This window comes from Bicyclus anynana, chromosome 12, assembly GCF_947172395.1.
Source record: "Bicyclus anynana chromosome 12, ilBicAnyn1.1, whole genome shotgun sequence".
In the NCBI taxonomy this organism is placed as follows: Eukaryota; Metazoa; Arthropoda; class Insecta; order Lepidoptera; family Nymphalidae; genus Bicyclus; species Bicyclus anynana.
This window is the reverse complement of record NC_069094.1, coordinates 136543-163228: the sequence shown is the minus strand read 5'-3', so window position 1 is coordinate 163228 and position 26686 is coordinate 136543. Positions and strand designations below refer to the sequence as shown.

General features: G+C 43.8%; 5 protein-coding genes across 5 annotated transcripts; 2 read left to right on the top strand and 3 right to left on the bottom strand.

Moving 5' to 3' along the window:
• The first annotated feature begins 29 nt into the window (after window positions 1–29).
• Window positions 30–5254, top strand: LOC128198551 (cytochrome P450 4d1-like). Its single transcript, XM_052884613.1, has 6 exons — window positions 30–835; window positions 1275–1489; window positions 2195–2287; window positions 3734–3994; window positions 4256–4441; window positions 4863–5254. Exons 1-6 carry the CDS (start codon window positions 813–815, stop codon window positions 5081–5083), a joined length of 999 nt encoding a protein of 332 aa, XP_052740573.1. The 5' UTR covers window positions 30–812; the 3' UTR covers window positions 5084–5254.
• Window positions 5255–5305: 51 nt separating this feature from the next.
• Window positions 5306–6732, bottom strand: LOC128198552 (uncharacterized). Its single transcript, XM_052884614.1, has 7 exons — window positions 6616–6732; window positions 6428–6550; window positions 6240–6362; window positions 6052–6174; window positions 5864–5986; window positions 5676–5798; window positions 5306–5610 (listed from the first exon to the last, which is right to left on the bottom strand). Exons 1-7 carry the CDS (start codon window positions 6730–6732, stop codon window positions 5446–5448), a joined length of 897 nt encoding a protein of 298 aa, XP_052740574.1. The 3' UTR covers window positions 5306–5445.
• On the top strand, window positions 6618–11087 carry LOC128198553 (putative cytochrome P450 CYP13A3). Its single transcript, XM_052884615.1, has 6 exons — window positions 6618–6751; window positions 7205–7268; window positions 8276–8477; window positions 9114–9259; window positions 9853–10032; window positions 10348–11087. Exons 1-6 carry the CDS (start codon window positions 6731–6733, stop codon window positions 10521–10523), a joined length of 789 nt encoding a protein of 262 aa, XP_052740575.1. The 5' UTR covers window positions 6618–6730; the 3' UTR covers window positions 10524–11087.
• Window positions 11088–16164: 5077 nt separating this feature from the next.
• Window positions 16165–22883, bottom strand: LOC112051913 (cytochrome P450 4C1). The gene is made up of 10 exons (XM_024090755.2): window positions 22748–22883; window positions 21799–21891; window positions 21216–21326; window positions 20323–20508; window positions 19362–19558; window positions 18695–18758; window positions 18325–18529; window positions 17572–17723; window positions 16941–17120; window positions 16165–16622 (listed from the first exon to the last, which is right to left on the bottom strand). The coding sequence occupies exons 2-10, from the start codon at window positions 21884–21886 to the stop codon at window positions 16447–16449; spliced, it is 1359 nt and encodes a 452-aa protein (XP_023946523.2). The 5' UTR covers window positions 21887–21891; window positions 22748–22883; the 3' UTR covers window positions 16165–16446.
• Window positions 22884–23100: 217 nt separating this feature from the next.
• Window positions 23101–26397, bottom strand: LOC128198593 (uncharacterized). The gene is made up of 2 exons (XM_052884752.1): window positions 25305–26397; window positions 23101–23724 (listed from the first exon to the last, which is right to left on the bottom strand). The coding sequence occupies exon 2, from the start codon at window positions 23707–23709 to the stop codon at window positions 23227–23229; it is 483 nt and encodes a 160-aa protein (XP_052740712.1). The 5' UTR covers window positions 23710–23724; window positions 25305–26397; the 3' UTR covers window positions 23101–23226.
• Between the last annotated feature and the right edge of the window lie 289 nt (window positions 26398–26686).

Here is a 26686-nt window from a genome sequence, read left to right as displayed (position 1 = left end):
TGATTCGCTAGACAAACTAAATCTTCTTAATTATTACTCAAAATAGTTCTTTGGACTCTGTGACATGACCTTAAAACTACAATCGCCCTTGAGTACCGCAGCTACTTGGACGTCTTGATTTGGCAAAACTTGACCTTCTGGTTTCGCATTCACTTTGCAAAGTGCCCTTTACTTTTTAAAGTCGAACGATTTTGTAACATCTAGTTGCCTTTCGTGTTATCAAAATAACTGTGTAATATAATAATTATGCTTTTTGATGGTACCTGTTAGAGGTGCAAGCCCATCGCTCTATACAACATCAGCCAGGGAATTTAGATAATACCCCGTACAAAAGTATATGGAGATGATAATGTGAAGTAGTACATAAAATTGAAAATTTTAAAAAATCCCCGAATGTCGTGAAATTATTAATTACACTCTCAATCAATTCACTTTGATTTGAGACCGTATTCGAGTATATTTGCGGACAATCCAATTCCACCCCCCACAACTTTTAAACGGCTCAACCGATTTCCATCAAACATGTCTAAGAACACTCGTCCGTAAGTCACCTTTTAATAAAAAAAAAAACTGAATTGAAATAGCTTCATACGTTTGGGAGCAATACACGTCAGACTTATAACACCCCTTTTTTCGTCGGGGGTTACTAAGGATCTGGTTGAATATTTGGTTTAATAAAAGTATGTTTATTGAAGAAAAATACATTTTTATTTATGACTCTTCTAGAGAAAACTGTTCGCCGGTGTACCAAAGCGGCGAAGTAACATTTGAAGCTGTATAGAACAAACAAACCAATCCAAATTATTCAACAAATGTCGTACAACGCAGGCTGCATGTGAGTAGTGTATCCCCGCGTATTAAAGATGAATCAAAAATGTCGTAACACGTTGTAGCAAACTTTTCTCGATAAAGTAACAATTTCATTATTAAAGAATAATCTAGATTTTTTTAGATATAAGTAAATTTCCGTATGATTAGGGTAGGCCTAGGCCGGGGATGGACATTCCCTTTTTTATTTTCATATCATTTCTTTGAAGCAATAATGTTTTGTTATGGTACCACCACACACACGAAAATATATACCCACTCGTACCACATAAGCTAAAAGTTACATAAATTGAGAATTATAACTTAAGATATTCTATTTTGAGTATAAAACCTGTATTTGGCAACAAAACCGGTAGAGCGTGTCCTACGTTAAGCAGGCGTGTAATAATTATTTAAACTGTGATAAATTAAAGCTGTTAAAATTATAACAAAAAAGTTGTCGGTAGCGTGAAGTGGTGTGCACTGCACTGCACTGCTCGAGTGTGCAAGTGTGCAAGTGTCGCGATGCTGCTGGCGGGCGCGCTGCTGCTGCTGCTGCTGCTGCTGCTGCTGCTGCTGGCCCGGCCGCGCCGCCTGCTGCCGCTGCACCGGCAGACGGCGGTCAACTTCCCCTACATCCCGCTCGTCGGACACGCTTACAAGTTTATAGGATCTAATGAAGGTAATCCTATTGAGAATGTTAACGTGTAAAGTATTTATACAATCACACTAATTACTACTTTACGCAGCAACTATTGGATTTACCTGAAATACAGAAAATAATTAATAGATGTACACTGTATTATACGCTGAATTAAAACATACTTTTTATCCTGAAAACATCATGATTTCTGAAAAACCATATTTCATACAAACGACATACAAAACGCTGCCCTGCGCGTTTCAAACTAGGAGATGAATCTGTAGTTTCGCTGCCAATTTTTATACCAAACAACAGCATTATTGCTTGGCGGCAGAAGTAAGAATATGTAGAGGTAGGGATTCCCCGGTTGACCTCTGTCGCAAAGGGCTCTACTGCTAATATCGGCCTCGTAGTTTTAAAATGAGCATCTTTTCTCTTGTAATAGACTCGTCCTCAATAGTATGTGGGTATAACGTCGTATATGGGTGGTTGCTTGCGCTCTAAACCTACCTATGTTCTAACATAATTTCATTGTTCAACTTACTACTACTTTCAGATGTTAATTATTATGATCGGAACCGACGGCTCAACGTACTCTCCAATTTAGGATTCTTTATAGAGAATATTTGGGAAGAAAGAAGCCCTATAAGAATATTTCAAAGCCCGACCCAAAAACTCGTGATCTAGGCCACTGCCACTGGGCCCACGAGGCCAGATACAAATGTGCAGGTGGAATGTTTGCAGATCGCATGCAGATGTTCGACGAGCTGGCCCGGCAGGCGCACGACAACCCGCACGGCGTCGCCAGCTTCTGGCTGGCGCACTACCTGTGTGTCTGTGAGTCTAGCAATTATTTTGTACAAGCCATGTAACAATGTATAAATTACTAGAAAACCTCCCACAGTATTACCCGCGTACTTCCCATTCCTGTGGGGATACGGTGGTATAATATAGCCTTTTTCAGTCGCTGATTATGTAGCTTTACATTGATGAAAGAATTTTTAAAATTTCGCATAAAGGTTTCGCAGTTCCGGAGCCTACAATAACTATTAACAATCAAATAAAAAATCAAATCTTACTTCTATAAAATTAATTTAGATTTATATTTAAGGAGGAAATTCGCTCAACTTCACACAGAAGAAAGGATTTTTTTTTTTTTTTATTGTAGGAGGAAATCCTCATGGATGACATCCAGGTATCCTGGATGACGATGTCCGACTTCACCGTTGGTATCGGCGCCCTACGGACTAAAACCTCCCACATTCGCAGACCGTCCTTCCCGGTACCGTTGTAAACATTACTTCGGGAAGGGGTTGTCTTTTTAGGCATCAATCCTTCTTTGTCGCTCCCATTCGTCCTGTACCCGTCTGCCTATAATGCAATGGATAATTTCTGCGGCCTTTCTCCACCCCTCTTCGCTCGCCAGCATATATGGCACCAAGTTATATTTTGACAGGAGTTCATTAGTTCCGAGGACTCTACTTCTCAAGTTTTTAAACTCTACACATTCAAAAATGGCGTGGTTCGGTGTGTTTTCTTCTCCGCAATAACAACAATCTTCGCTAACTGCTTTACCTATAGCATAGAGGTAAGTATTAAAAACCCTATGCCCGCTCAGTGCCTGTGTTATTAGCTTGTCGACTTCACCATGCTTCCTGTTCAGCCATTTAGGGAGATCTTGAATGAGGTCTCGGGTCCATTGTCCTATTCCTTTTTCGCTCCACCCTTTGCTCCATTCTAGTATTGTCCTTTGCCTTAGTTCTTTTGCAGTTATTTGGTCGACACTTTCGTATTGCCTAGTACGTTCTATAGCTAGCAAATCTAAGGGTATTATGCCCGCTATAACCAGGACAGCTTCTCTAGATATAGTTCGGTACGCGCCACAGATTTGGATAGCTAAGCGCCGCTGTATTTTGCCAAACATGTCACTGTATTTAGCCATTTTAAGAGCTTGGCTCCAGATCGGGGCCCCATACAGAATGACCGAGTGTGAACTGATGCTAGGACTCTTCTTTTGCTAGCTCTTGGTCCTCCTTTCCTGGGCATTAGTTGGCTAAGTGCAGTTGTTAGTTTTTCAACTTTTTAAAACTGGCAACGATGAAACATTTCAAAGACTTTGTGAGTTCTTTCCAGCTATCTCGGAGCCCGTGGCGGCGAGCGCGGTGCTGAGAGCTTTCACCGACAAGTGGCCGGTCACGCTGTCCATGCGCCACCTGCTGGGCAACGGCTCTGTGTTCGGGGAAGGTGAGCTTCAGAGCATGCTGAGTACCATCTCTCCAGGAACTATCTCGGAGCCCGTGGCGGCGAGCGCGGTGCTGAGAGCCTTCACCGACAAGTGGCCGGTCACGCTGTCCATGCGCCACCTGCTGGGCAACGGCTCTGTGTTCGGGGAAGGTGAGCTTCAGAGCATGCTGAGTACCATCTCTCCAGGAACTATCTCGGAGCCCGTGGCGGCGAGCGCGGTGCTGAGAGCCTTCACCGACAAGTGGCCGGTCACGCTGTCCATGCGCCACCTGCTGGGCAACGGCTCTGTGTTCGGGGAAGGTGAGCTTCAGAGCATGCTGAGTACCATCTCTCCAGGAACTATCTCGGAGCCCGTGGCGGCGAGTTAGTGGAACTAATTACCTGCAGTTGAACTGCAATTATGTAAATATAGTAAAGAATTAATTGAATTGTATAAGTGTAAATTGCTTCATTTTAAGTGTAATCAAAATCATTAAATCATTGTATCGTTTAATTACCATTTACGTTATTATCTCAGCATTCACACGGGTTCCATTTTTAAATCGTTTAATTTTTTTGCAGAAGAAATATGGCGAGTTCGCCGGAAGATCCTCGTCCCGGTGTTCAACTCCAGGTACTGCGACGAGTTCGTGCAGGTGTTCGAGCGCAACAACAAGACCATGATCGGGCGGCTGGCGGCGGCGGCGGGCGGCGGGGACGTCTCCTTGTGGGGCTACCTCAGCTCCTACGCGCTGGACTCGGCTTTCGGTGTGTGGGACTCTTGTATCTCAGTCATAGAGTAAATATAGGCTTTAGGTGTTTCAATTTATGATCTCATAAATATAATATTAAAAGCATTTAAAATATATTTCTACTAGTGGACCCGGTCAAACTTCGCTTTGACTTATGTGCATTTCTGCTCTATCCCTACCCTACACTACCCTACTCCTACCCCTAACCTACCCCTACCCTATCCCTACCCTACCCCTACCCTACCCTACCCTGCCCTGCTCTACTCTACCCCTACGCTACACCTACCCTATCACTAACTCTATCCTCACCCTACCCGTTAAAGGAGTTAGACTTGGCAATCAGATAAAAATATAAAATGTGTCATATGTGTGTGTGTGTATCTAAGTAATGTTTAAAAGCTTATAGCTGTGGACGCATATTATTATTTTTTTCGCAGACATGACGTTCGGTGAGAACGTGAACGCGCAGAACGACCCGCAGCAGCCGTTCGCGCGCGCCTTCCAGCAGTACTTCACGAGCGTGGCGGCGCGCGTGTGCCAGCCCTGGCTGTTCAGCGACGCGCTGTACGAGCTGCTGCCCGCCGGCGCGCGCCAGGAGCGGCGCCGCCGGCTCATGTGGGACTTTGTGGAGCAGGTGACTAATGCTAGACGAACGTGAACGACCCGCAGCAGCCGTTCGCGCGCGCCTTCCAGCAGTACTTCACGAGCGTGGCGGCGCGCGTGTGCCAGCCCTGGCTGTTCAGCGACGCGCTGTACGAGCTGCTGCCCGCCGGCGCGCGCCAGGAGCGGCGCCGCCGGCTCATGTGGGACTTTGTGGAGCAGGTGACTAATGCTAGACGAACGTGAACGACCCGCAGCAGCCGTTCGCGCGCGCCTTCCAGCAGTACTTCACGAGCGTGGCGGCGCGCGTGTGCCAGCCCTGGCTGTTCAGCGACGCGCTGTACGAGCTGCTGCCCGCCGGCGCGCGCCAGGAGCGGCGCCGCCGGCTCATGTGGGACTTTGTGGAGCAGGTGACTAATGCTAGACGAACGTGAACGACCCGCAGCAGCCGTTCGCGCGCGCCTTCCAGCAGTACTTCACGAGCGTGGCGGCGCGCGTGTGCCAGCCCTGGTTGTTCAGCGACGCGCTGTACGAGCTGCTGCCCGCCGGCGCGCGCCAGGAGCGGCGCCGCCGGCTCATGTGGGACTTTGTGGAGCAGGTGACTAATGCTAGACGAACGTGAACGACCCGCAGCAGCCGTTCGCGCGCGCCTTCCAGCAGTACTTCACGAGCGTGGCGGCGCGCGTGTGCCAGCCCTGGCTGTTCAGCGACGCGCTGTACGAGCTGCTGCCCGCCGGCGCGCGCCAGGAGCGGCGCCGCCGGCTCATGTGGGACTTTGTGGAGCAGGTGACTAATGCTAGACGAACGTGAACGACCCGCAGCAGCCGTTCGCGCGCGCCTTCCAGCAGTACTTCACGAGCGTGGCGGCGCGCGTGTGCCAGCCCTGGCTGTTCAGCGACGCGCTGTACGAGCTGCTGCCCGCCGGCGCGCGCCAGGAGCGGCGCCGCCGGCTCATGTGGGACTTTGTGGAGCAGGTGACTAATGCTAGACGAACGTGAACGACCCGCAGCAGCCGTTCGCGCGCGCCTTCCAGCAGTACTTCACGAGCGTGGCGGCGCGCGTGTGCCAGCCCTGGCTGTTCAGCGACGCGCTGTACGAGCTGCTGCCCGCCGGCGCGCGCCAGGAGCGGCGCCGCCGGCTCATGTGGGACTTTGTGGAGCAGGTGACTAATGCTAGACGAACGTGAACGACCCGCAGCAGCCGTTCGCGCGCGCCTTCCAGCAGTACTTCACGAGCGTGGCGGCGCGCGTGTGCCAGCCCTGGCTGTTCAGCGACGCGCTGTACGAGCTGCTGCCCGCCGGCGCGCGCCAGGAGCGGCGCCGCCGGCTCATGTGGGACTTTGTGGAGCAGGTGACTAATGCTAGACGAACGTGAACGACCCGCAGCAGCCGTTCGCGCGCGCCTTCCAGCAGTACTTCACGAGCGTGGCGGCGCGCGTGTGCCAGCCCTGGCTGTTCAGCGACGCGCTGTACGAGCTGCTGCCCGCCGGCGCGCGCCAGGAGCGGCGCCGCCGGCTCATGTGGGACTTTGTGGAGCAGGTGACTAATGCTAGACGAACGTGAACGACCCGCAGCAGCCGTTCGCGCGCGCCTTCCAGCAGTACTTCACGAGCGTGGCGGCGCGCGTGTGCCAGCCCTGGCTGTTCAGCGACGCGCTGTACGAGCTGCTGCCCGCCGGCGCGCGCCAGGAGCGGCGCCGCCGGCTCATGTGGGACTTTGTGGAGCAGGTGACTAATGCTAGACGAACGTGAACGACCCGCAGCAGCCGTTCGCGCGCGCCTTCCAGCAGTACTTCACGAGCGTGGCGGCGCGCGTGTGCCAGCCCTGGCTGTTCGTAATACTCGTAATATTGTATTAATGTCATGACTCATGACTGTGTCCAAAGGTTCAAGGTCCTTTCTTTATTGAGTTTCATCATCACCAGCCGACGGGCGCCCACTGCTGGACACAGGCCTGTTTTAAGAACTTCCGAACGACACGGTTTCGAGCGCCTGCACCCGGCGGCTTGACATCGTCGGCCCATCTCTAACACTATAACTACAACAGATTACTATAGAGTTTTCTCTAGTTATATTGTATTTTCATTTTATTGCATTTCAATTTATTTTAAAATTATAAATGCACCTGCCATTGTCACATATTGTGAAATTTTAATTATAAATAAATTTATTTAATTCTAGTTAATAACTAAACACAAGGAGCAATACAAAAAAAGCCTGGAGAACAAATTAGAACGGGACAACCGTAAGTATTATTGGATTTATATATTTACATTTTTAGGGTACCGTAGTCCACAAGGAACCCTTATAGCTTCGCCATGTACGTGTGTCTGTCCGTCTGTCCGTCTGTCCGTTTTTCCGTCTGTCCGTCTGTCCGCGGCTTAGCGCAGATACTATTACTATTAGAAAACTCTAAGCTCGAGTACTTACATTGAAAATGTGAACAAAGCCGTAAAATATAATCATTAATAAATAAATTAATTAAACAAATAAAAAAACCCGAGACTGTTTTCTAATTGCTTTCTACACTTCTGGACTGAGCTTGTTTTTTTTTCTTTACAGTTTTTTTATACTTTTTTTGTTTAATTAATTTATTTATTTCACACTTTTTAGTTACGATAGATGGTTAATTTCGGATTTATTTATTACGTTTATTACAAAGTACGATAATTTATACGTCCAACCGAGGTTAAGCAAATATTCAAAAAAATGCTACGGAACGCTCGGTGGGCGAATCCGACTCGCACTTAGCTGATTTTTATAATTAATACATTTAATTTAGTCTATTTTATAACTTCACTTCACAAACCTGTTAGCACCTATAGTCTTCACATCACATCACATCATATAACATGGCCATGATATACCATTTTAGAATCCTCACAAAAAGCTCTTGAATTTGATACCCATATTGGAATATTAGAAAAAAAAAATTTTTTTTCACCTCGAGTCTATAGCGTCTCACAGTCGTCTTGTTATTTTTTTTTAGTTTCACTTATCTAAGAACACTTGGGTTATTAAGACAAATCTAACGATATCCTAATTACGTAAATCCGTTTGGAAGATATGAGGTAATAAAGAATATTACATACATAGATACAAGATACGCGCGAAAAACATACTTCTTGCAGTCGGGTAAAAATATATATTTTATTTTCATTTAAAATAGGATTAAATAACATTACAACTATATTTAAAGTGAAACTTATGTAAGCGGGTGTTTTGGTATATAAATTGAAATTTTTGTTTTAGAACCCGGCGATGGTAAATTTAAGTCATTTTTGGAGTTGCTGATAGAGTTCTCCGGCGAACAGGGCGGATACTCCGACACTGAACTGCGAGAGGAGACCCTGGTGCTGCTGCTGGCGGCCACCGACACCACTGCCACCGCCTCGTGCTTGGCCTCCGTGCTGCTCGCCAACCATCCGCGCGTGCAGCGCAGGCTGTACGATGAGTTAGTATCGCTGAGCTGCGGCAGGAGCCCCTGGCGCTGCTGCTGCGGCCACCGACACCACTGCCACAGCCTCGTGCTTGGCCTCCGTGCTGCTCGCCAACCACCCGCGCGTGCAGCGCAGGCTGTACGATGAGTTAGTATCGCTGAGCTGCGGCAGGAGCCTCTGGCGCTGCTGCTGCGGCCACCGACACCACTGCCACCGCCTCGTGCTTGGCCTCCGTGCTGCTCGCCAACCAAAACAAAAAAAAAACATCATGTGTCTCTAACTAACTAGGAGTACGTTACACATTAAGAGATTAGTGTTGATCTCGATAGGCATTAGTACTATTCCATTAACTTACAAAGGTACCTCTCACAGGCATATCACAGATAAACTGATAGGTAAGTCAATTCGGATTAGCGAACATGACGGTCGATAAGCTTAAAGCTGCTGCTGCTGTTGTGGTATTAGTATCGACCGACAAAAAGTTTGGTAGCCAATCCGTTTGTCTTCAAACTAAAGTTTCGATTAACAGTAAGATGCTCATAACAATCGAATTTTCATCCATTAAAATATTCAATCGTAATATTAGGTATCTGTAGCTTTCCCGGCTATTGACTGATGACGTAAGACAATTAGATGCGGTGCTATTTCAGGATCCAACAAGTATTGGGAGAGTCGGAGAGGACTCTTGATAATTTGTCGAAGCTGAAGTACTTGGACGCCGTCGTCAAGGAGACCCTGCGGCTGTACCCCCCCGCGCCCGTCACCGTGCGCCGCTGCACCGCAGATATCGACTTGCGTGAGTGTCGGCACGCGCTCGCTCGCTGTAACCTACTTCACTGCGAGCGGGGAAGCTATTTGTCGGATTTTTGGCGATGTTACTTCATATCGTATTTCCGTCAAACCTTTGTTCATTTTTAAGAGTTATTCCAACAAAGATTTTTCGAGATCAGGAAAAAGGCATTCGCAAATAGTGAACATTTAACATTTAATTTTGTAAAAATTCACCCTGTCTTATTAGTAGGTACACTAGTTACTCGTAGCTTATGCAGCTTCGGGTTTTGAGGTTCTGGGTTCAGTCGCTACAGTAAGAAGTTCTGTAGCAATATAACTTGATAAGAAAGAGTTAGTACAGAGTTACCGGTGTAATTACAGACACGTAAGCTTAAGCACCTACGCCTTAGATTGTTGCACTTTATACGACGTAATTATTGCCATTAAAGTATTGCTCCAAGTATAGCCAATGATTTTCTACTTACTATTTTGCTACAAAGATCGTTACAAAGTCAAATATTATCACCATCACCCAAGGACGAAGGCTGGTCCTGTCATTATTATTGAAATAGGCTGATGATGATCTAATACCTATTATTGAGAATATCATTATTGCAGCTTCCGGCTTAACTCTGAAGGAAGGCTGTTACTTCCTGGTGAACTTCTGGGGCTTGCACCGCAACCCGCACTGCTGGGGCGCCGACGCCGACCAGTTCCGACCGGAGCGCTTCCTGAGCGCCACGCCGGACCAGCTCGCCGCCTTCATGCCCTTCGGACACGGCCCGCGCAGCTGCACTGGTGGGTTGCATCATAACACATCGAATACGACGTGGTTCGTTTGTTTGAAAGCTGATGTGATCAAGAATCTGATTAGCTGATACAACGATATCAGCGATTTTCTATTTTGATCATCGTATTTATAACTCGAGAGTTTTTGTTACGCTGAATATTTATGTAATAAATAATAATAAATAAATTGTTTATTTGTCACACAAAAAGGTATTTCAATTTTCTGAGCTGGCTGTTCTAGCTAGATTTTATGAATTTGTGTTTAATCTATTTTATGGATCTGTGATATAACCTAAATGAACCTTTTTTTTTTTCCACCTGCAGGTTTTAACTTGGGTCTGGCTTCAGTGAAGCTGTCGCTCGCCGAGCTGCTGCGCCACTACCGCCTGCGGCCGGCCGCCGGCTACCGGCTCAGCCGGCGCGAGCCGCTGCGGGTGACCTTCGACATCATGCTCAAACACGTGCACAACTTCGAGGTGCAGCTGGAGAAGAGACGATAACCATCTATACTTCTATACTAATGTTATAAAGCTGAAGAGTTTGCTTGTTTGCTTGAACGCGCTTATCTCAAAAACTACTGGTCCGATTTGAAAAAATATTTCAGTGTTAGCATCATGCATCATGATAGATCATGCAATCATTCCATCTTTATGTTAAGAGTCACATGTTATGTTTAGAGAGCACATCCAATCGTGGACTGTAATCATCGGGCGTGACTGCAGCTAAGCGCTAGTCATAATTGTAATATTTATAGTACAAGGAGATTGTATAAAGACTCAGACGATACTACGGAAAAAGATCATAATATTTTCAATTTAAGAGGCAAAATAACTTTCAGACGATGGCCTGTTATACTTACCAGGAAGATAAATACAAAATTATGTACTAACGTGTACTAAGTTATTTATTATAAAAAGAAAATAAATATTGAATATCTTGTACGGACCTATATTACTATTTAAGATCAGCATATTTTCTTGTTTTTGTATTTTTTAGCATTTCAATGTAGTTATTCAAAGTAACGCTTTTGAAATTGTTTTATTATACTATTTATTGATTTAAAATGTCTTATTATTTTGTGCCATACCATGTGCCATTCCATATCTTTCCCAATTCAATTTCAAATGCGAGTGCGTGTGTTCAAACGAAAATGAATATCCGAGTCGCTTTCTTCGCTACAGTGGCGTTTAATTCGAGAGCTTTGACACAGAACACGTGAGCGGTTCTTCTGCTGAAGTTCCTCTTTGAAGTTGCTAACGAGATAGCTGCGCTGAGAGCGTGGAGATGAGTCGACAATCCAGAGCATTCTATCTTGAACTTAAATGCTCTTGATGAGGATTCGCACACGTCCATTGCGCACGGCAAGATGTACATAATCAACCTCATTAAATTTTAGATCATCCAATTATTTCCGATGCATCGAGTGCTGAATGTTCTCTCTGAGGATATGCACACGTTCAACGGTCGCGGTGTCTCGCACGAGACTCACGTGAATCTCATTAAACTATAGATCATCCAATTAGTTGTCAGTGTCGGGTGCGGCGGCGTGCGTGCCAGCAATTAGCGAGCGGCCACTGGCCACTGGCCACTCGTGACTACTGGATGTCGACGTAATTGCTTCGGCGAGTGCTCTTCGATCGGTCCCCGACGTCGCCGAGCGAGTGCTCCGTGCGAGACGTGCGGAGTCGCCTGCTGTGTGCAGCTTATCATTAACTAACTCGCGCCCCAAGGTTTCACTCCAGTAGTACAAAATGTACCCCATGACACTCACAGATAACTTGACTTTCTAAAGGTAAAGGAGTTTTCAAAGCCGATTCATTAGATTCAGTGATTCATTTATATCAACCTATATTCGGCTCACTGCTGAGCTCGAGTCGCCTCTCAGAATGAGAGGGGTTAGACCAGTAGTCCACCACGCTGGCCCAATGTGGATTAGCAGACTTCACTCACGCAGAGAATTAAGAAAATTCTCCGGTATGCAGGTTTCTGTCACTCAACAAGAAATGTGGACGACTCGAACGCCCCGAGCATACTGCAGCGAACCATACAACGAGCGCCTTATATCGGAAGTCGTTCCCGCCAACCGATCGCTACCCCTCTCTAACTCCCTACTCTTTACGGAAACAAGTCGCGCCACCTAGCGACGGCACGAGCCAACACGAGATCGAGTGACATCATATCCGTCTCACACTACTATTTCCTAAAATAGATAAAATTTAAACATTAGCTGCGATAAAGGTCAGCATCGTCACCACTAGAGTATGTTCTGTTTCCGCAAAATGACCAATTATTGTGATAATATCGAAACGGTCAAACCAGTTTTTAACCGTTACTTACCTAAATAAAACATCTGTGTTATTTTTTGTACCACAAACAAAACATAATGTAAATGATGTTCAGCTGAGTAAAGGCATAAAAAGTAACAAAAACACAATTTTGTAATTCTGCCGACGAAATGAAAATGGAAATGTTTTTCCGTTTGTTGGGTGGATTGATGAGGTATAGTACTACAAGTATAATCAGAATCACGTACAAGACAGCACCGTCAGCAAGTAAACACTGAATGATGCAACACTACTCAGATATTGATGATCGCTCTCCGCGGAGAGTGAGTCTGCGGCGACAACTATTGCGTTCGAGTTGTTGTAGTTGTCGTCGTCGGAATGTCGATGGCCCTTGAATTAACTAGTTTATGTAAATCGTAACACGATTTACATTTTATTCATCCACTCAAAACAATTTATTCAACTACATTTTGTCTTTTGCTATTTGTTACATTACAAATATAAATTTAAATAGATAATGTGATTGAATAATAGTAATATTTAATACTCTACTGTTAACATGTTTAGCTATAGGGTATGCTAATATGGAGTTCAAGTGTAAAATCAAATCTTTGTTTAGATATTTCAAATAGGTAAGTTAACAAGCTCTTCAAACCCTAGGTCAAGATGGGGAATATTGGGCTTACTTTCTTCCAAATTACTTGTAAATAATAAGGAAATACACAATGGCATATCATATCACGGTTGGTGCAAGCTCCAAACCATTTTCTCCTATAGGAGGTGTGCGCCATTGAAATGATTAAAGATTAGAGATTAGACTGGTGATCATCATTATCAATAATGACCCAGCCATGGGTTACTTCACACGTGAATAAGATCATAAGAGTTATGAAACATTCCCACAGGTCACTCTCATGGTAAACACCTGAAACGAAACTCCACCTCGAAGCACTGAGCGACTCGCTGACGCAACATTCAATTTGTTCACTAAATGAAATAAGACTGCTCCTGACAAAGCGTTCGAGAAAATAACGAAGCACTTTCGTACACTTTCTTCGGTGAAAAAACTGTTCACAAAGAGCTCTTTATAGTGCGCTAAACTTGGTGCCCGGCGGCGGGGGCGGGGGCGGCGGGGCCGACACATCTGAAACTCCTAATTGAATTCTTCAACTTCAGGCCGCGAACAGAACTCGCTAATGATTTCCCCGAACGTACGAGAACCAGTACCTAGAGCGATACGGAACCGACGACTGTTGACAGCTTTCACTTCTAAATTCAATTAACTCTTCATAGAAAACTTAGTTTATTTTGTGTTTGAAAATAGAACGCTTTACGGTGATCTACCGAACTGGTCCTAGGGTAACGATCAGAAAACCTTAACTTGATAATGAACGATTTTGATTTTATTTAAACTCCACTAAGAAGAGACTGAGTAACGTAACCTTACACTCTCATCGTACCAGAACGCTATCTCTCTCGACGGACGAGTGGTGATTAGTCACCAACAACTGAAGAATTTAGAAATTATAAATGTCTTTTGAACATGTTTACAGCATCGAACCCAGGTCCGCTTTGAAAGCAACGCGTCCTGTGTTTTACACATCTAACAATAAATTTTTCTTTTAAGTAAAATAAAGCATTTTCAAATATTTCTTGAAAAATGGTGTGTGTTTTTCGAGAAATACTTTTTTATTAACATTGCAACTCCAAATCAGATTATCAGAGTTTGATGAAATTACCGACATTACATATTACATAAGGATCTCGTTTTTGAAGTCGAATGAAAATCCGATTGTATGAAACTGTTGGCCGGAGTGAAGTGAGTGAGTTACGCGAAGTTGCGCCGTCCTCTGTGTGAGGAGTGAAATTGCTTTTCGGATTGTCTGCTGACCTACTTCTGAGCCTTTGAGTGTATGACAGAACATTATTATCTTTAAGAAACTTTATTTATTACAGAAAAGACGATAAGGACGAAAAGGAAAATCCACATCCCACTCGATACGTCTTTGTCGATAGCGTAACTAGCGAACGAAGACGAAGCTTCCCACCAGCATGAAATTGTGTGTGTGGTGTGTGGATTTTCATCCTACTCCTAACAAGTTCCATTTTAGATCGCATCATCAATTACCGTCAGGTGAGACTGTAGTCAAGGGCTAACTTGTAAAGATTAAAATAAAATGAGGTGTACATACAGTACAGTTATATACAGTTTATAGTTTATACAGTTTGTGTAGGAACCCGTCCACTGCGGGCAGTAATGGAATGCCGATGGAATCGCCTTTACCTTTATCGCTAAACAGATTTGTCGAAATTCAATTGAGCTTCCGAAACTTAGTTAACGGTTCGTGCCGGTGTCGGCCTTGCGACTGCGAGCTGCGAACTGTACCTTGTTGGACGCGTGCGGTCAAATGTTGGTCAGCTGGATGACGGTGATCATCTACTACATTTAACAACCAACGGACAAATTTTTAAATGGAACTCTTTTCTAGATGAAAGTTTACAATACAATTTACAAATATTTGCGCGTATTGTGAGGAGGTTCCTCACTCTGGAGCCCTGACCACCGGTTGCTTGGGCACTCAAATGTCCCGCAGCGGGTAGGTTGATTTTTTTTGTATAACCTTTAAATAGTGTTTTATATTGTTAAAATTGTTAAAAACTTAAAAAAAGGACATAAATAAATGAGATATAATAATAGTTAGAATATCACTGGTGAATAATGAAGCGTTAAATTAGATAAACGATGTATCAAATAGAGGCAGATAACTGTGGAGCTCTAGACTGTTCCTTCTCTACAATGTTCTCTGCGAAAAACAAGCATGAATGATATTTTTAAATCATTACAAAGTAAGTTTGGTGTAAAACCGAATTAGCTCCATTGTATCAGAGTAAAATTTGACCAATTCCCATAACAAAGCCTGTGTGGAGGCTGCGGGCGCATTGTCTCTCGTCTCTCCGTCTCTCCGTCTCTCCGCGCCAGACAATGCGATCTCGTACTCTCATTGGCCTAAATACAAAAATGTGAGATAAAAGTAAAAGGAAATGGAGGCTCGCCAGCGACAGATGACAGACGCTTGGCATTTTGTTCAAAAGCCATTTTTGTAAAAGGAAGACATACAATGGAAAACAAATCTATTTTGCAATTTTCCACGAAAACAACATGTTGATCGCGAAAACTAGTGATTGAAAATATAAATTAAGTTTTGACGTAATTACTTTAAATTGTTGTCGCGGGAGGCAATTCAATAATGAATAACAATAAAATCGGTGGTTTCCGTTTACCGGATAGCTTTTGCTGTTCATTGGCATAATCAGATCAAAGGATGCAATACATTGTGTGAACGGGAAACTAAAATGAAAAATATAATTAAACCATGTTAATTGAGTAAAGCAGTGCCAGAAAGGTAAGATAACGGTAAATTAAGGCATATATAATTTTAATGTGATTACGGTTTTTTTTTCATTATCTACAAGTTAGCCCTTGACTACAATCTCACCTGATGGTGATGATGCAATCTAAGATCTCCATCTTGTTAGGAGTAGGATGAAATCCACACCGTTTTCGGTTTCTACATTATATCGTACCGAAACGCTAAATCACTTGGCGGCACGTCTTTGCCGGTGGGGTGGTGACTAGCCGCGGCCGAAGCCTCCCACCAGCCAGACTTGGACCAATTAAGAAAACCTTAATCGGCCCAGCCGGGGACCGAACCCAATTTCAAAATATCGAAATGACCGCGTTATCGGGGATATAAGTGGATTCTAAAGTACTTCACCCGATAACTAGGAGTAGGTAGAGCGGGAAACGGTTCCGCAGTAGGTAATGGTTATAATAATAAAAACATCCTAACGTAGGTAGTTATACAATATAATTAAAAAAATAATTAATTTCTGTTCCATAGGGATGACTGTTTCAAACTTGAGTAGCAAGCTTTCACCTAAAGTTTAACTAAACTAACTAACAAAAATCACTTAACAAAGATATTTTATGTATTAATTTCTACACACGTAAGTATCTTTAAGTACTCATCCGATCACATACTTTCAAGGTGGAAACGATGCGTTATAAAACGTTGGCACCCAGCCGGACCCGGCGCAGGTAAACTATTTGCAGTACTCTGGATCTCTGTTTATTATTCTAAGCCCTGTGTTCCAGCTGCACCTTGAAGTCGTGTACGTGCTTCAACAGCAGCTCGAAGCTGACTCGCAGCGGCTCCGCGGCGCTGTACCGGTAGCCGGCGGCGGGCAAGAGGCGGTAGCGACGCGTTATCTCCGCCAGTGATAGCTTCAGCGACGCTAGCGCTAGGCGCATGCCTGCAATAAACGTTCCTCGTTAATGTACCTACACATAGCATACCAGCAAAACCAATAAAGTGGTATTAGATCAGAGTCATATAAAGAGGTAACGATAACACATAGCTGATACACGGAAGAAGTCAACTCATACCTCCGTCTGGTAGATTCTCTCACGAGTAATACTTCACGACGTGAAACTATCCTCACTCATCGTGAGTTCGCTTACGGATGTCCACTGCAAGACATGTGCCATTTGCAGGGATACAATTGTCTAATTTAGTGTAAATTCAAACACGCTTCAGTCGAGCGTTGCAACGAAAAACGCCCGTAGTGTACCAGTACAGCTGCGTGGTCCGTGTCCGAAGGGCATGAAGGCAGCGAGCTGGTGCGCATCAGCGCTCAGGAAGCGCTCCGGACGGAACTCGTCCGCGTCGGCGCCCCAGTGGCGCGGGTTGCGGTGGATGCCCCAGATGTTGAGCATCACCTCACAGCCTTCCGGCAGGGTTATGTCTGAAGCTAAGAACGATATATGCGAAATAAGAACGATATATGCGAAAATTTACGTCATCTAACGGTCCAATACAGTCACATAGATGGAGTTTTAAAGGGGGAGGATTAAAGGTTAGTTTTAATAATATACAAATTAGATATACGCTTGCGGTCGATTACAATAATGCCTGGTGGAAAGTAATAATGAGGTCTAGATTAGATCGCATGTCTATGGAGATGTCCGAAGGTGCACAACTCATATTGTGGCAGAAAACACTGACGACAAAACCGCATTCAACAATTTAGCTGTTCTTATAAGAAACGTCGAAGCGAAACGTTCAGTGGGAATCGACTGGACTATAACATCGGTCATGGGATATTCATGGTGTCTCGCTGCATTGCGCTTGCATGTAAATTTGGCATGCAAAATCTGGATTTTATCAATGAGAAAAATAACAAGTACAAGTGATATACCCACGCAAGTCCACAGCCTTAGTGCACCGCCTCAGGAACACCGGCACGGGCGGGTACAGCCGCATCGCTTCCCGCACCACCGCGTCCAGGTACTTCAGACTCGCTAAGTCAGCGAGCGAGACCGGCCGCTCTGAACCACCCAACATGTTCTGAATTCTATAAGTAAGACTTGTAAGGTTTGATGCAGTAGGCTAGTTTATGTTTTTGTCTCTCTAATATCAAATAGTAATAAATATGTATAAGTAAGCCACGTGTCGTCGAAAAAACCGAATCAGGAATGAGGAGATCCGCAGACGAACCAAAGTCACTATTCACTGACATAGCTCAGCGAGTCGCGAAGCTGAAGTGACAAAGGGCCGACCACATAGTTCGAAGAGCTGATGGACGTCGGGGTCTCAGGGTGCTGGAATGGTGATCCCGTACTCCCGAAAAACGCAGTGTTGGTCGATGCCCCACTAGGTGGACCGAGGATATCAAGCGGGTTGCAGGGGCCGCTGGATGCTGGCGGCTCGAAACCGTTATGCTTGGAGGTACATGCAAGAGGACTATTTCCAGCAGTGGACGTGTATCGGCTGTTAAGGTAAGCAACGTCCTGATGTATAAAAACAATTAAATAATTTTGTGTACAGTTACTAAATAATACTATCTAAATAATATTTGACGAGTATTAGTTAAATATGGAAAAGGATGTTACTGACAGTGCGAACAGTCTACATTGAAATGACTATTAAGTGAAAATCAAAATGTCAGTACTAACTCTTCGTAAACTTTGTCTTGCACTGGCGGGTGGTTGGCCAGCAGCACGGCGGCGAAGCAGGCGCTGGTGGCGGAGGTGTCGGTGGCGCCCAGGATGATCATCAGCAGCTCTTCGCGCAGCTCCGTGTCCGTGTACCCGGCATCTCCGCCGGAATATTCAATCAACAGATCCAAAAACGATTTAAATTCACCAGAGCGGATGTTGGCTAAAAAGATAATCTCAATTATTTGGGATGTTGAATGCTTTCATAGCATGTTCTATGTCATAAAACGTCAAGTCATCACATTATACTTTCATGTGGTTCGGATAAAACATTTTGTCGCCATCTCCACCAAATCATTTGTACAGACTTTAGAATGTTGATACTCACTATTAACGTGTACCACATTTTGCTCATTTCGTTTTTTAGATTCCTGTTTCTTTTTATGTATTAACTGTAAAAAAAACATAGACATTTAAAGCGTATTAGGCAGATTTATACAACGCGCATTTAAAATATTTATACCGTTATACCGAATTACTTTAGATATCAAAGACGTAGATGTAAGTTAATCTGCCAGCAGTTTTACATCTATGATACCGTTTATTATTTTTCCCTTTACTCGTATCTGTCTTATAATGTCTGATTTTTGCAGAACAATACACTATTAAAGCATTTGTCTGTTTCTTGCCAAGCTCGGCTGGGAATGTACTACCGTCATGCTGATATCTGTTGCCGAGCAGCATGTGTTGAGTGTGATGGGTGTGTTTGCAGCTGTAAATACAGGTACAAGACGCCTTAACCCTCCGCCTGTTGACGGACACAGATCTGCACTTTGCAGGTTCCTTGCATGCCCTGCCAAGTGTTACTCTGTTTATGGACAAAAGTTTTCATATTATCAACTGGACTATTCATCTCCTCTACTTTAAGAAAGCCTGGCCCTGTAGTAGGCCGTTTAAATAGGCTGATAATGATTGACTAATAATTCATTTATTATTACAATAAAAATGTATTCTGATGGTGTTGTGTCATCAATTAAAGTAGTTAACGTGCTTACGTTTTCCACCACGTCCCACATGAGCCGGCGGCGCCGCTCCTGGCGCGCGCCGGCGGGCAGCAGGTCGTACACCGCCGCGCTGAACAGCCAGGGCTGGCAGATCCTCACGCCGCACTCCTCGAAGTAGTCCAGGAAGGCCACGGCGAACGGGTGGTTGGGGTGACGTTGGGCGTTCAGGTTCTCACCGAAACTCATGTCTAAAATTTATAATTTGTTTTAATGGTTCTGAATCAGAATCATTACCGATTATTAGTATGTATATGCAACCTGGATAGTAAAAGAATATATCAGGGAACCTAAAGAAGCGTTCGAGATATGGGAATTCTGACGCATTTTGGCCATTAGCCAATCAAAACGTGGAAGTTCTGTGAGGCGTCAATCGCGTTTTTCACACTAATGAGAAAGGTCGTAAGGGGCACAAGAACAGGATTATGCTCCCTGGTGTTTTTTATGCAATATAGGCTTGCGCTTGGCAAGTACAACTAACCCTGATGGAAAGCATTAATGCAGTATAAATTGGATCGCGTTTACCTAGAACATGCACTTCTGCTTTGACGGTATTTAAATTACAAGTGTCAGGAAACACGAACTCTGGAAGAACATTCCAAATTTTTGCTGTGCGAATTAGAAATGTGTATGCAAATCGTTTTGTACGAGTTGCGTGGACATCCACAACGTAAGGATGCTGTTCCGGTAGAAAGGGGAAGGAGGAATTAGATGGTGAAGTTCCTGAGCACACTCACGAAAGAGTAAAGGTAAAAAATCGACAGACAGCCACAAAATCTGGAATTTTAGTTTACGTTCTATAATGTAACTTCAACATAGTTCTGAACTCGTGCATGCTAATATTTTGTAGTGGCTATATCGAGCTGGAAGATGACTACAACGTTGTATAAAAACGTCATCTTATTTGAACGTAGCGTACAACTACGTGTACAAACTAGAAAGACAAAACTCTTACCAAAAGCGGAATCCATAGCGTATGAGCTGAAGTATCCCCACATGGAGAAGTCCCCCTTGCCCGCGGCGCGCGCCAGCTCTTGCATAAATATCTTATTGTTTCGCTCGAACACTTGCACGTAGTTGTCGTGATATTTGGAGCTGAATATCGGGTTGAGAATCTTTCGCCGGAGACGCCATATCTCTTCTGTAAGTACGTAATATAACAAAGCGTTACCAATAGCTTGGCTCGTCGTAACATGCTCGGGTGAGCTCGCACAGTTTACAACCGATCAGCGCCTACTGCTCGTGTCATATAACGTGCTCGGGGGAGACTGACGAAAAATATTCCGTAACAAGTTGCAGGGTAGGCGGTCATAGTGACATTTCTGTGACAAGATAACAGTGTGTATGGGTGGTGTAAAAATTAAAAGATTATAATAATGAGGTGTTTGTATAAAGTAGTTATGACAGCGATAGTGTGATAAGTGGGGATCGAAGGTTGGGTGAGCAATGTGCACACCGTCACACACTGCTGTTAAAAATTTTGTGCAGTAATGTATTGTACTGATATACTATTTTTTTGTATCTTATGTGCGTTGGCACAGAGAATATGTCAGGCTGGTGAGGTAGCGTGTTAATGCATTCTGAATCCTTTACACTTACGCCCAAGTGCCCAAGTCCAGGAACACCTGCTCGAGATGTTTCCTCTACCACAAGACTATGGTATAATTTCAGGTGAACTTGCTGATATAACTTCAGGTGAAATTCAATTTAATATATATTTTTTTTTAACAATCACGAGGCTGTACAATGTACATAGCATTTCTGAGTGAATACTCCTTTCATGTTTCACTGTAGTCCTATGTACCCACTCGACACCCATCACTTGAAGCAACAACACCCTCCGCTCACCGTCCCCGAACACCGCCCCGTTCCCCAGCAGGTGGCGCATGAAGTGGGTGATGGGCCATTTGTCGAAACTGCTTCTCAGCACCACGCTCGCCGACACCGGGTCCGATATCGCTACGGAAAGTACATTAAGTAATGTAATCTTTATGATAAAGAAATATATCGTGTATTGTAAATAAATACAAAAATATGCATTTTGTGTCTCAGTGTTAGTTCTCATACTCGTCTGAAATGGCTTAATGAGAGTTTTTTTATGTATACTCGGTAGGTTTGAGAATAGTTTGTTATCTAATTTTTATACCCCTAAGTGTTACGAATGTTCTACGCCTATTACTATTATTATTTATTTTAATTTTGCGTTTGCCGGGTTGAGTTGTTGGGCTGGTCAAACAGTATAACATTATAATAACTAATGCCTCGTTAATATGTTGGTTTGCCTATGCGGCTTCGGATCTTGAAATCGAGGTTCGTTTATGAAATGTTGAGTTTATTATCTTCCAAGAAATGTTCAACACCAGAGCGCAATAGGAGACTTGCTAACTTACTTCTGTTTGTTTGTGTGTTTGCTCAGTATCGGTGTACTCACCCACACACAGGTAGTGCGCGAACCAGAAGCTGACGGCGCCGTGCGGGCTGGCGTGCGCCTGCCGCCCCAGCTCGGCGAACAGCGACATGCGGTCTGCAACACATGCTCTGTTGATACACGCACACGCTCTCACGCACTGCAACGAGGAGTGTTCACGAGAAAAGGACAGCGGCAACGGCGCAAAAAGTGAACGTGAACGTCGCAAACGCTGTGATCTCCACATTAGCGCCGTGAAGCTCCGTGAACAGGCGCGAACGTGAATGTGGAGGGCATGGACTCGTGCCGAGAATTCATGGCAAGAATTCGCGCGTGAATTCACGACACTAATGTGGAGCCGGCAAGAGTGTAGAGCGGACCTTAAAAAAGGCAGCAAAGTTATCATCTACTTCTAGTGAATATCGAGCAAGCGGAGAATTCTAGAAATTTAAAGTTCATAAGTAGAATCCTGAACATTACGAGGGTTTTCACGGACCAAGGGTAAATGTAATACTGCCGTATGCAACACAACATTATAAATTTTACTACAGCGACGCTACTGTTCGTATAGACTCGGTTAAATTCATATTTTACAATTAATAAAACAAATTGTAACAAAAGGTGTAAAAACAGTTTTAAATTACAATGTATGTATTACAATTTAAACGGGTGACTTAGTTAGCATACAATAAGTAAATAAATCTAAATTAAAGTAGCTAACTTATTTTCTTCTACGTTTCATTCCACTCTCGTAGCAACATCAGAGTAAGTGCAAAGTGAGCCGAGAAAATAAAGTTACCGTGAAATCAATATACCTTTGTCCCGAGACGACGTGAAGCGACCGTTTGCGACTCCGCGAATGTTTACTATTCTGTAGCAGTGCAAGACGTGTCTGTCGGTGCGTTTTTAAAAATTGCATATTCCAATTCCCATGGGAATGGGAAGCAGCAGACACTCGCAGTAATGAGTTCACCTTCGTGAGTGCCGATGAACTTGTAGGCGTGCCCCAGCAGCGGCGCGCAGGGGAAGCTGACCGCGAGCCGGCGGTGCAGCGCCAGCTGACTCTCCGGCCGCAGCCGCACCAGCAGCAGCAGCGCCGCCAGCGCCAGCAGCAGACACTCGCAATGAGTTCACCTTCGTGAGTGCCGATGAACTTGTAGGCGTGCCCCAGCAGCGGCGCGCAGGGGAAGCTGACCGCGAGCCGGCGGTGCAGCGCCAGCTGACTCTCCGGCCGCAGCCGCACCAGCAGCAGCAGCGCCGCCAGCGCCAGCAGCAGACACTCGCAATGAGTTCACCTTCGTGAGTGCCGATGAACTTGTAGGCGTGCCCCAGCAGCGGCGCGCAGGGGAAGCTGACCGCGAGCCGGCGGTGCAGCACCAGCTGACTCTCCGGCCGCAGCCGCACCAGCAGCAGCAGCGCCGCCAGCGCCAGCAGCAGACACTCGCAATGAGTTCACCTTCGTGAGTGCCGATGAACTTGTAGGCGTGCCCCAGCAGCGGCGCGCAGGGGAAGCTGACCGCGAGCCGGCGGTGCAGCGCCAGCTGACTCTCCGGCCGCAGCCGCACCAGCAGCAGCAGCGCCGCCAGCGCTAGCAGCAGACACTCGCAATGAGTTCACCTTCGTGAGTGCCGATGAACTTGTAGGCGTGCCCCAGCAGCGGCGCGCAGGGGAAGCTGACCGCGAGCCGGCGGTGCAGCGCCAGCTGACTCTCCGGCCGCAGCCGCACCAGCAGCAGCAGCGCCGCCAGCGCCAGCAGCAGACACTCGCAATGAGTTCACCTTCGTGAGTGCCGATGAACTTGTAGGCGTGCCCCAGCAGCGGCGCGCAGGGGAAGCTGACCGCGAGCCGGCGGTGCAGCGCCAGCTGACTCTCCGGCCGCAGCCGCACCAGCAGCAGCAGCGCCGCCAGCGCCAGCAGCAGACACTCGAGCAGCATCTCCGCCGCGGCAGTCTAACCAAATACCCGAAAATATTTTAGACACGTCCTTAAATACATGTGCCTATATCACCAGTCATTATTAATAAAGGCCGCTGTACATGTTACCAGCCGGGTCTAGTGAACTCTCTATATAGACGAATTGAAATATTAAAAAGAGGAAAGATTTGATTGTTTGTTTGTTTTAATTGAATATACTCTGATACTGCTGGACCAATTTAAAAAATTCTTTTACTATTGATATCACACACTCACAAGTAACTTAAAATTATAAATTTTTAAATCTCGTATACGGTAGATAATTTGCACAGATTCTGCTAATTTATTTTTATTTTTATATCGTAATCTGTACTTATAATAAAACTATAACAGGTCAAATTCTGTACATTGAAGATATTTTAATAAATGTTATTGAAGGGCATTACAATCAATCATACAAACGATTCTGACGCCAAAAATATTTTGTTTTGACTTCTTGTCTGTCTGTCTGTCCGTATTTTTGTTGACCGAGCATCACGCAGAAACTACTGGATGGCGTCAAACGAAACTCAGCACGGTTTGAGACCATAATATAGAGCAGATTATAGGATACTTTTCATAGTGAAAATAATATCAAAAGGGGGTGAAATGGGAGTTGAAAATTTGTATGGAAAGTCCTCCATTTTAGAGTTACAGTTATAAAAAAATGTCCATAAATCATGAAAAATATGCGAAATGTTATGTAATCCAAGATTTTTTTAAGTTAAACCCTTGAAGGTATAAAATGAGTTGAAATCAGTGAAACAATAAAAATCAGTTATTATATTTGTAAAATTGGTCTTCATACACTTTGTCTAACATTAAAAAGGAACTTTATAAATTTCACCTCTAAAGGGTTGAAAAGGGTTGAACTTTGGTCATTTCTCAAATTTTGTTCACAGTTACATTGACTAGTTAGTAGATTACATTGACTATCGATATAATGTGAAATGCATAGGGATAAAAAATTCAACCCCTAAAGGGTTTAGAATTTTTCTGAAATTAAAATCTAACATTTTCAAGTCATATTTGAGGAAAATCATCTACAAACAGTAGGTTTAACATGAAAAAGAACTTCAAAAATTTCTCCCCTACGGGGGTTAAGTAAAGGTTGAACTTTTTTTATGAAAGTCCCTCATTAGCATTTCATTCAAGCACTAAAAACGAGCACTTTTGGCCTTTGGCCGAGGACTTGTGATTTTGTATTTATTATATACAAAACATACGAAAATATAAATAGAAGGGGCGAAGGGGTCGAAAGTACATCGATGTTCACGCGGACGAAATCGCGGGCATCTGCCAGTGGAATGATATAAAACGGCCGCGATGATTTTTCCTTATACAAGCTAATGAACAAATAATTATAAATGACATAAGCTTGTAGCAGACATTCCGGTTAGCCATATCAAAACAAGTTATGCGTCTCCGTGATACCTTCCTACCTACCGCTATATTTACAACACACATTAGAATAAATACGTAATCGTGCAGCATCCTCAGAATACAGAAAACCACCAGAAGGAGTGATAGCGCAAAGAAGTGAAGCCATTTAAACTACACATTTTACGATTACTCACTCTGTGTTTGTCGTGTTGTTTGACGTGCTATACAGGTGACAAATTTAATTAAATTAAGCCGTCTTGTGCTATTCCTTCGTGTAAAAATGCCGTTGGTAAAAAAAAGAAACTGAATAGGATCACATTTCACGTATAAGTAGCACAAATAAATATTCTTATGTTAAAATAATGAATAATTTTTACGTGAATTTAGTTGTCATAGAAACCGATGACTTCATTTTGTAAGTGTTGCCAATGTAATTGCTTTGATTTTCCCTACTTTTAATTTCAATTCAAGGATTTATTATTTATGTAAAATATTAATCAACTAAATAGGTAGGCATAGGTTCCGGCAATTAAGTTGAAATAAAATTGTGGTAATTTGTTTGTTTTTGTGTGCTTGTTTGGTCTTTTGTTTGTTTGTGTACCTACTTGTTTGCTTGTTTGTTTGAGCAAGAGGATTAAATAAAATATTTTTATCTTCAAAACACATTCTTAAAAGATATTAAACCAATTAAATGGCCTTATTTATACTTGAATTTTAAGAAACATAAAAATTAGAGAAATAAGACGAGATAATAATAACTATGCACGCGATTGAAATACATATTTATAATAATAATATAATATAATTATATGGAATATATAAAATTATTATTGTAAATATGTATTTCTTTAGTTTGTTAGTTGATAAGTTTTATAATAACCGTCTTATTATATCTATTATTTTTTTGTCCTTGTCTTAAATTTTTTAGAGTTCATTTTCTTGCTGACTCTTAGCAATCACTAGAAAACCGGTCCCACTGTTTTTATTATTTACCATACAAGTTAACATTTAATGTGATGAACTGTACACTTATTGTTTTCCTTTTAACATTATAAATTTTTACCACAAAATAGGGAAAAATTTAACAGTCTCATTTACTAGCAACATTACGCGGGTGAGAATTGCGACGAGTGCAGGCTGTTGTGTACAATTTTTGGACACACTGCGCACTATAGAATGACATCTAAACGTGGCTTCTGGTGGTTTTCTGTATTCTGAGGCAGCATCATATGTATGTGAGATATTATATTTTCGTACGATAAGATGAAAATGCATTGAAGCTTTTTGTTGCAGGTCTGTGAGTTGCGGATACGTGTTATAACTGAGTACCGCATGCAAGGTCACGATCGGACCGTGTGTGTTGTAGCTCGGCACTGTTGCCGCTATGAAGCAAACAAATAAAGATAGAGAATAATTATGTAGACAGACACAATACCGACACACTTAGCGGTCAAACATACAAGACTACTTTTTTTGCGTCGGGGATTAATAAAAAGTATTTATATTATTTTAGTAGAGGCACATAAAAAATTTTAATAAAAAAATTCTAAACTCTAAAATTAACCTAAACTAAAAA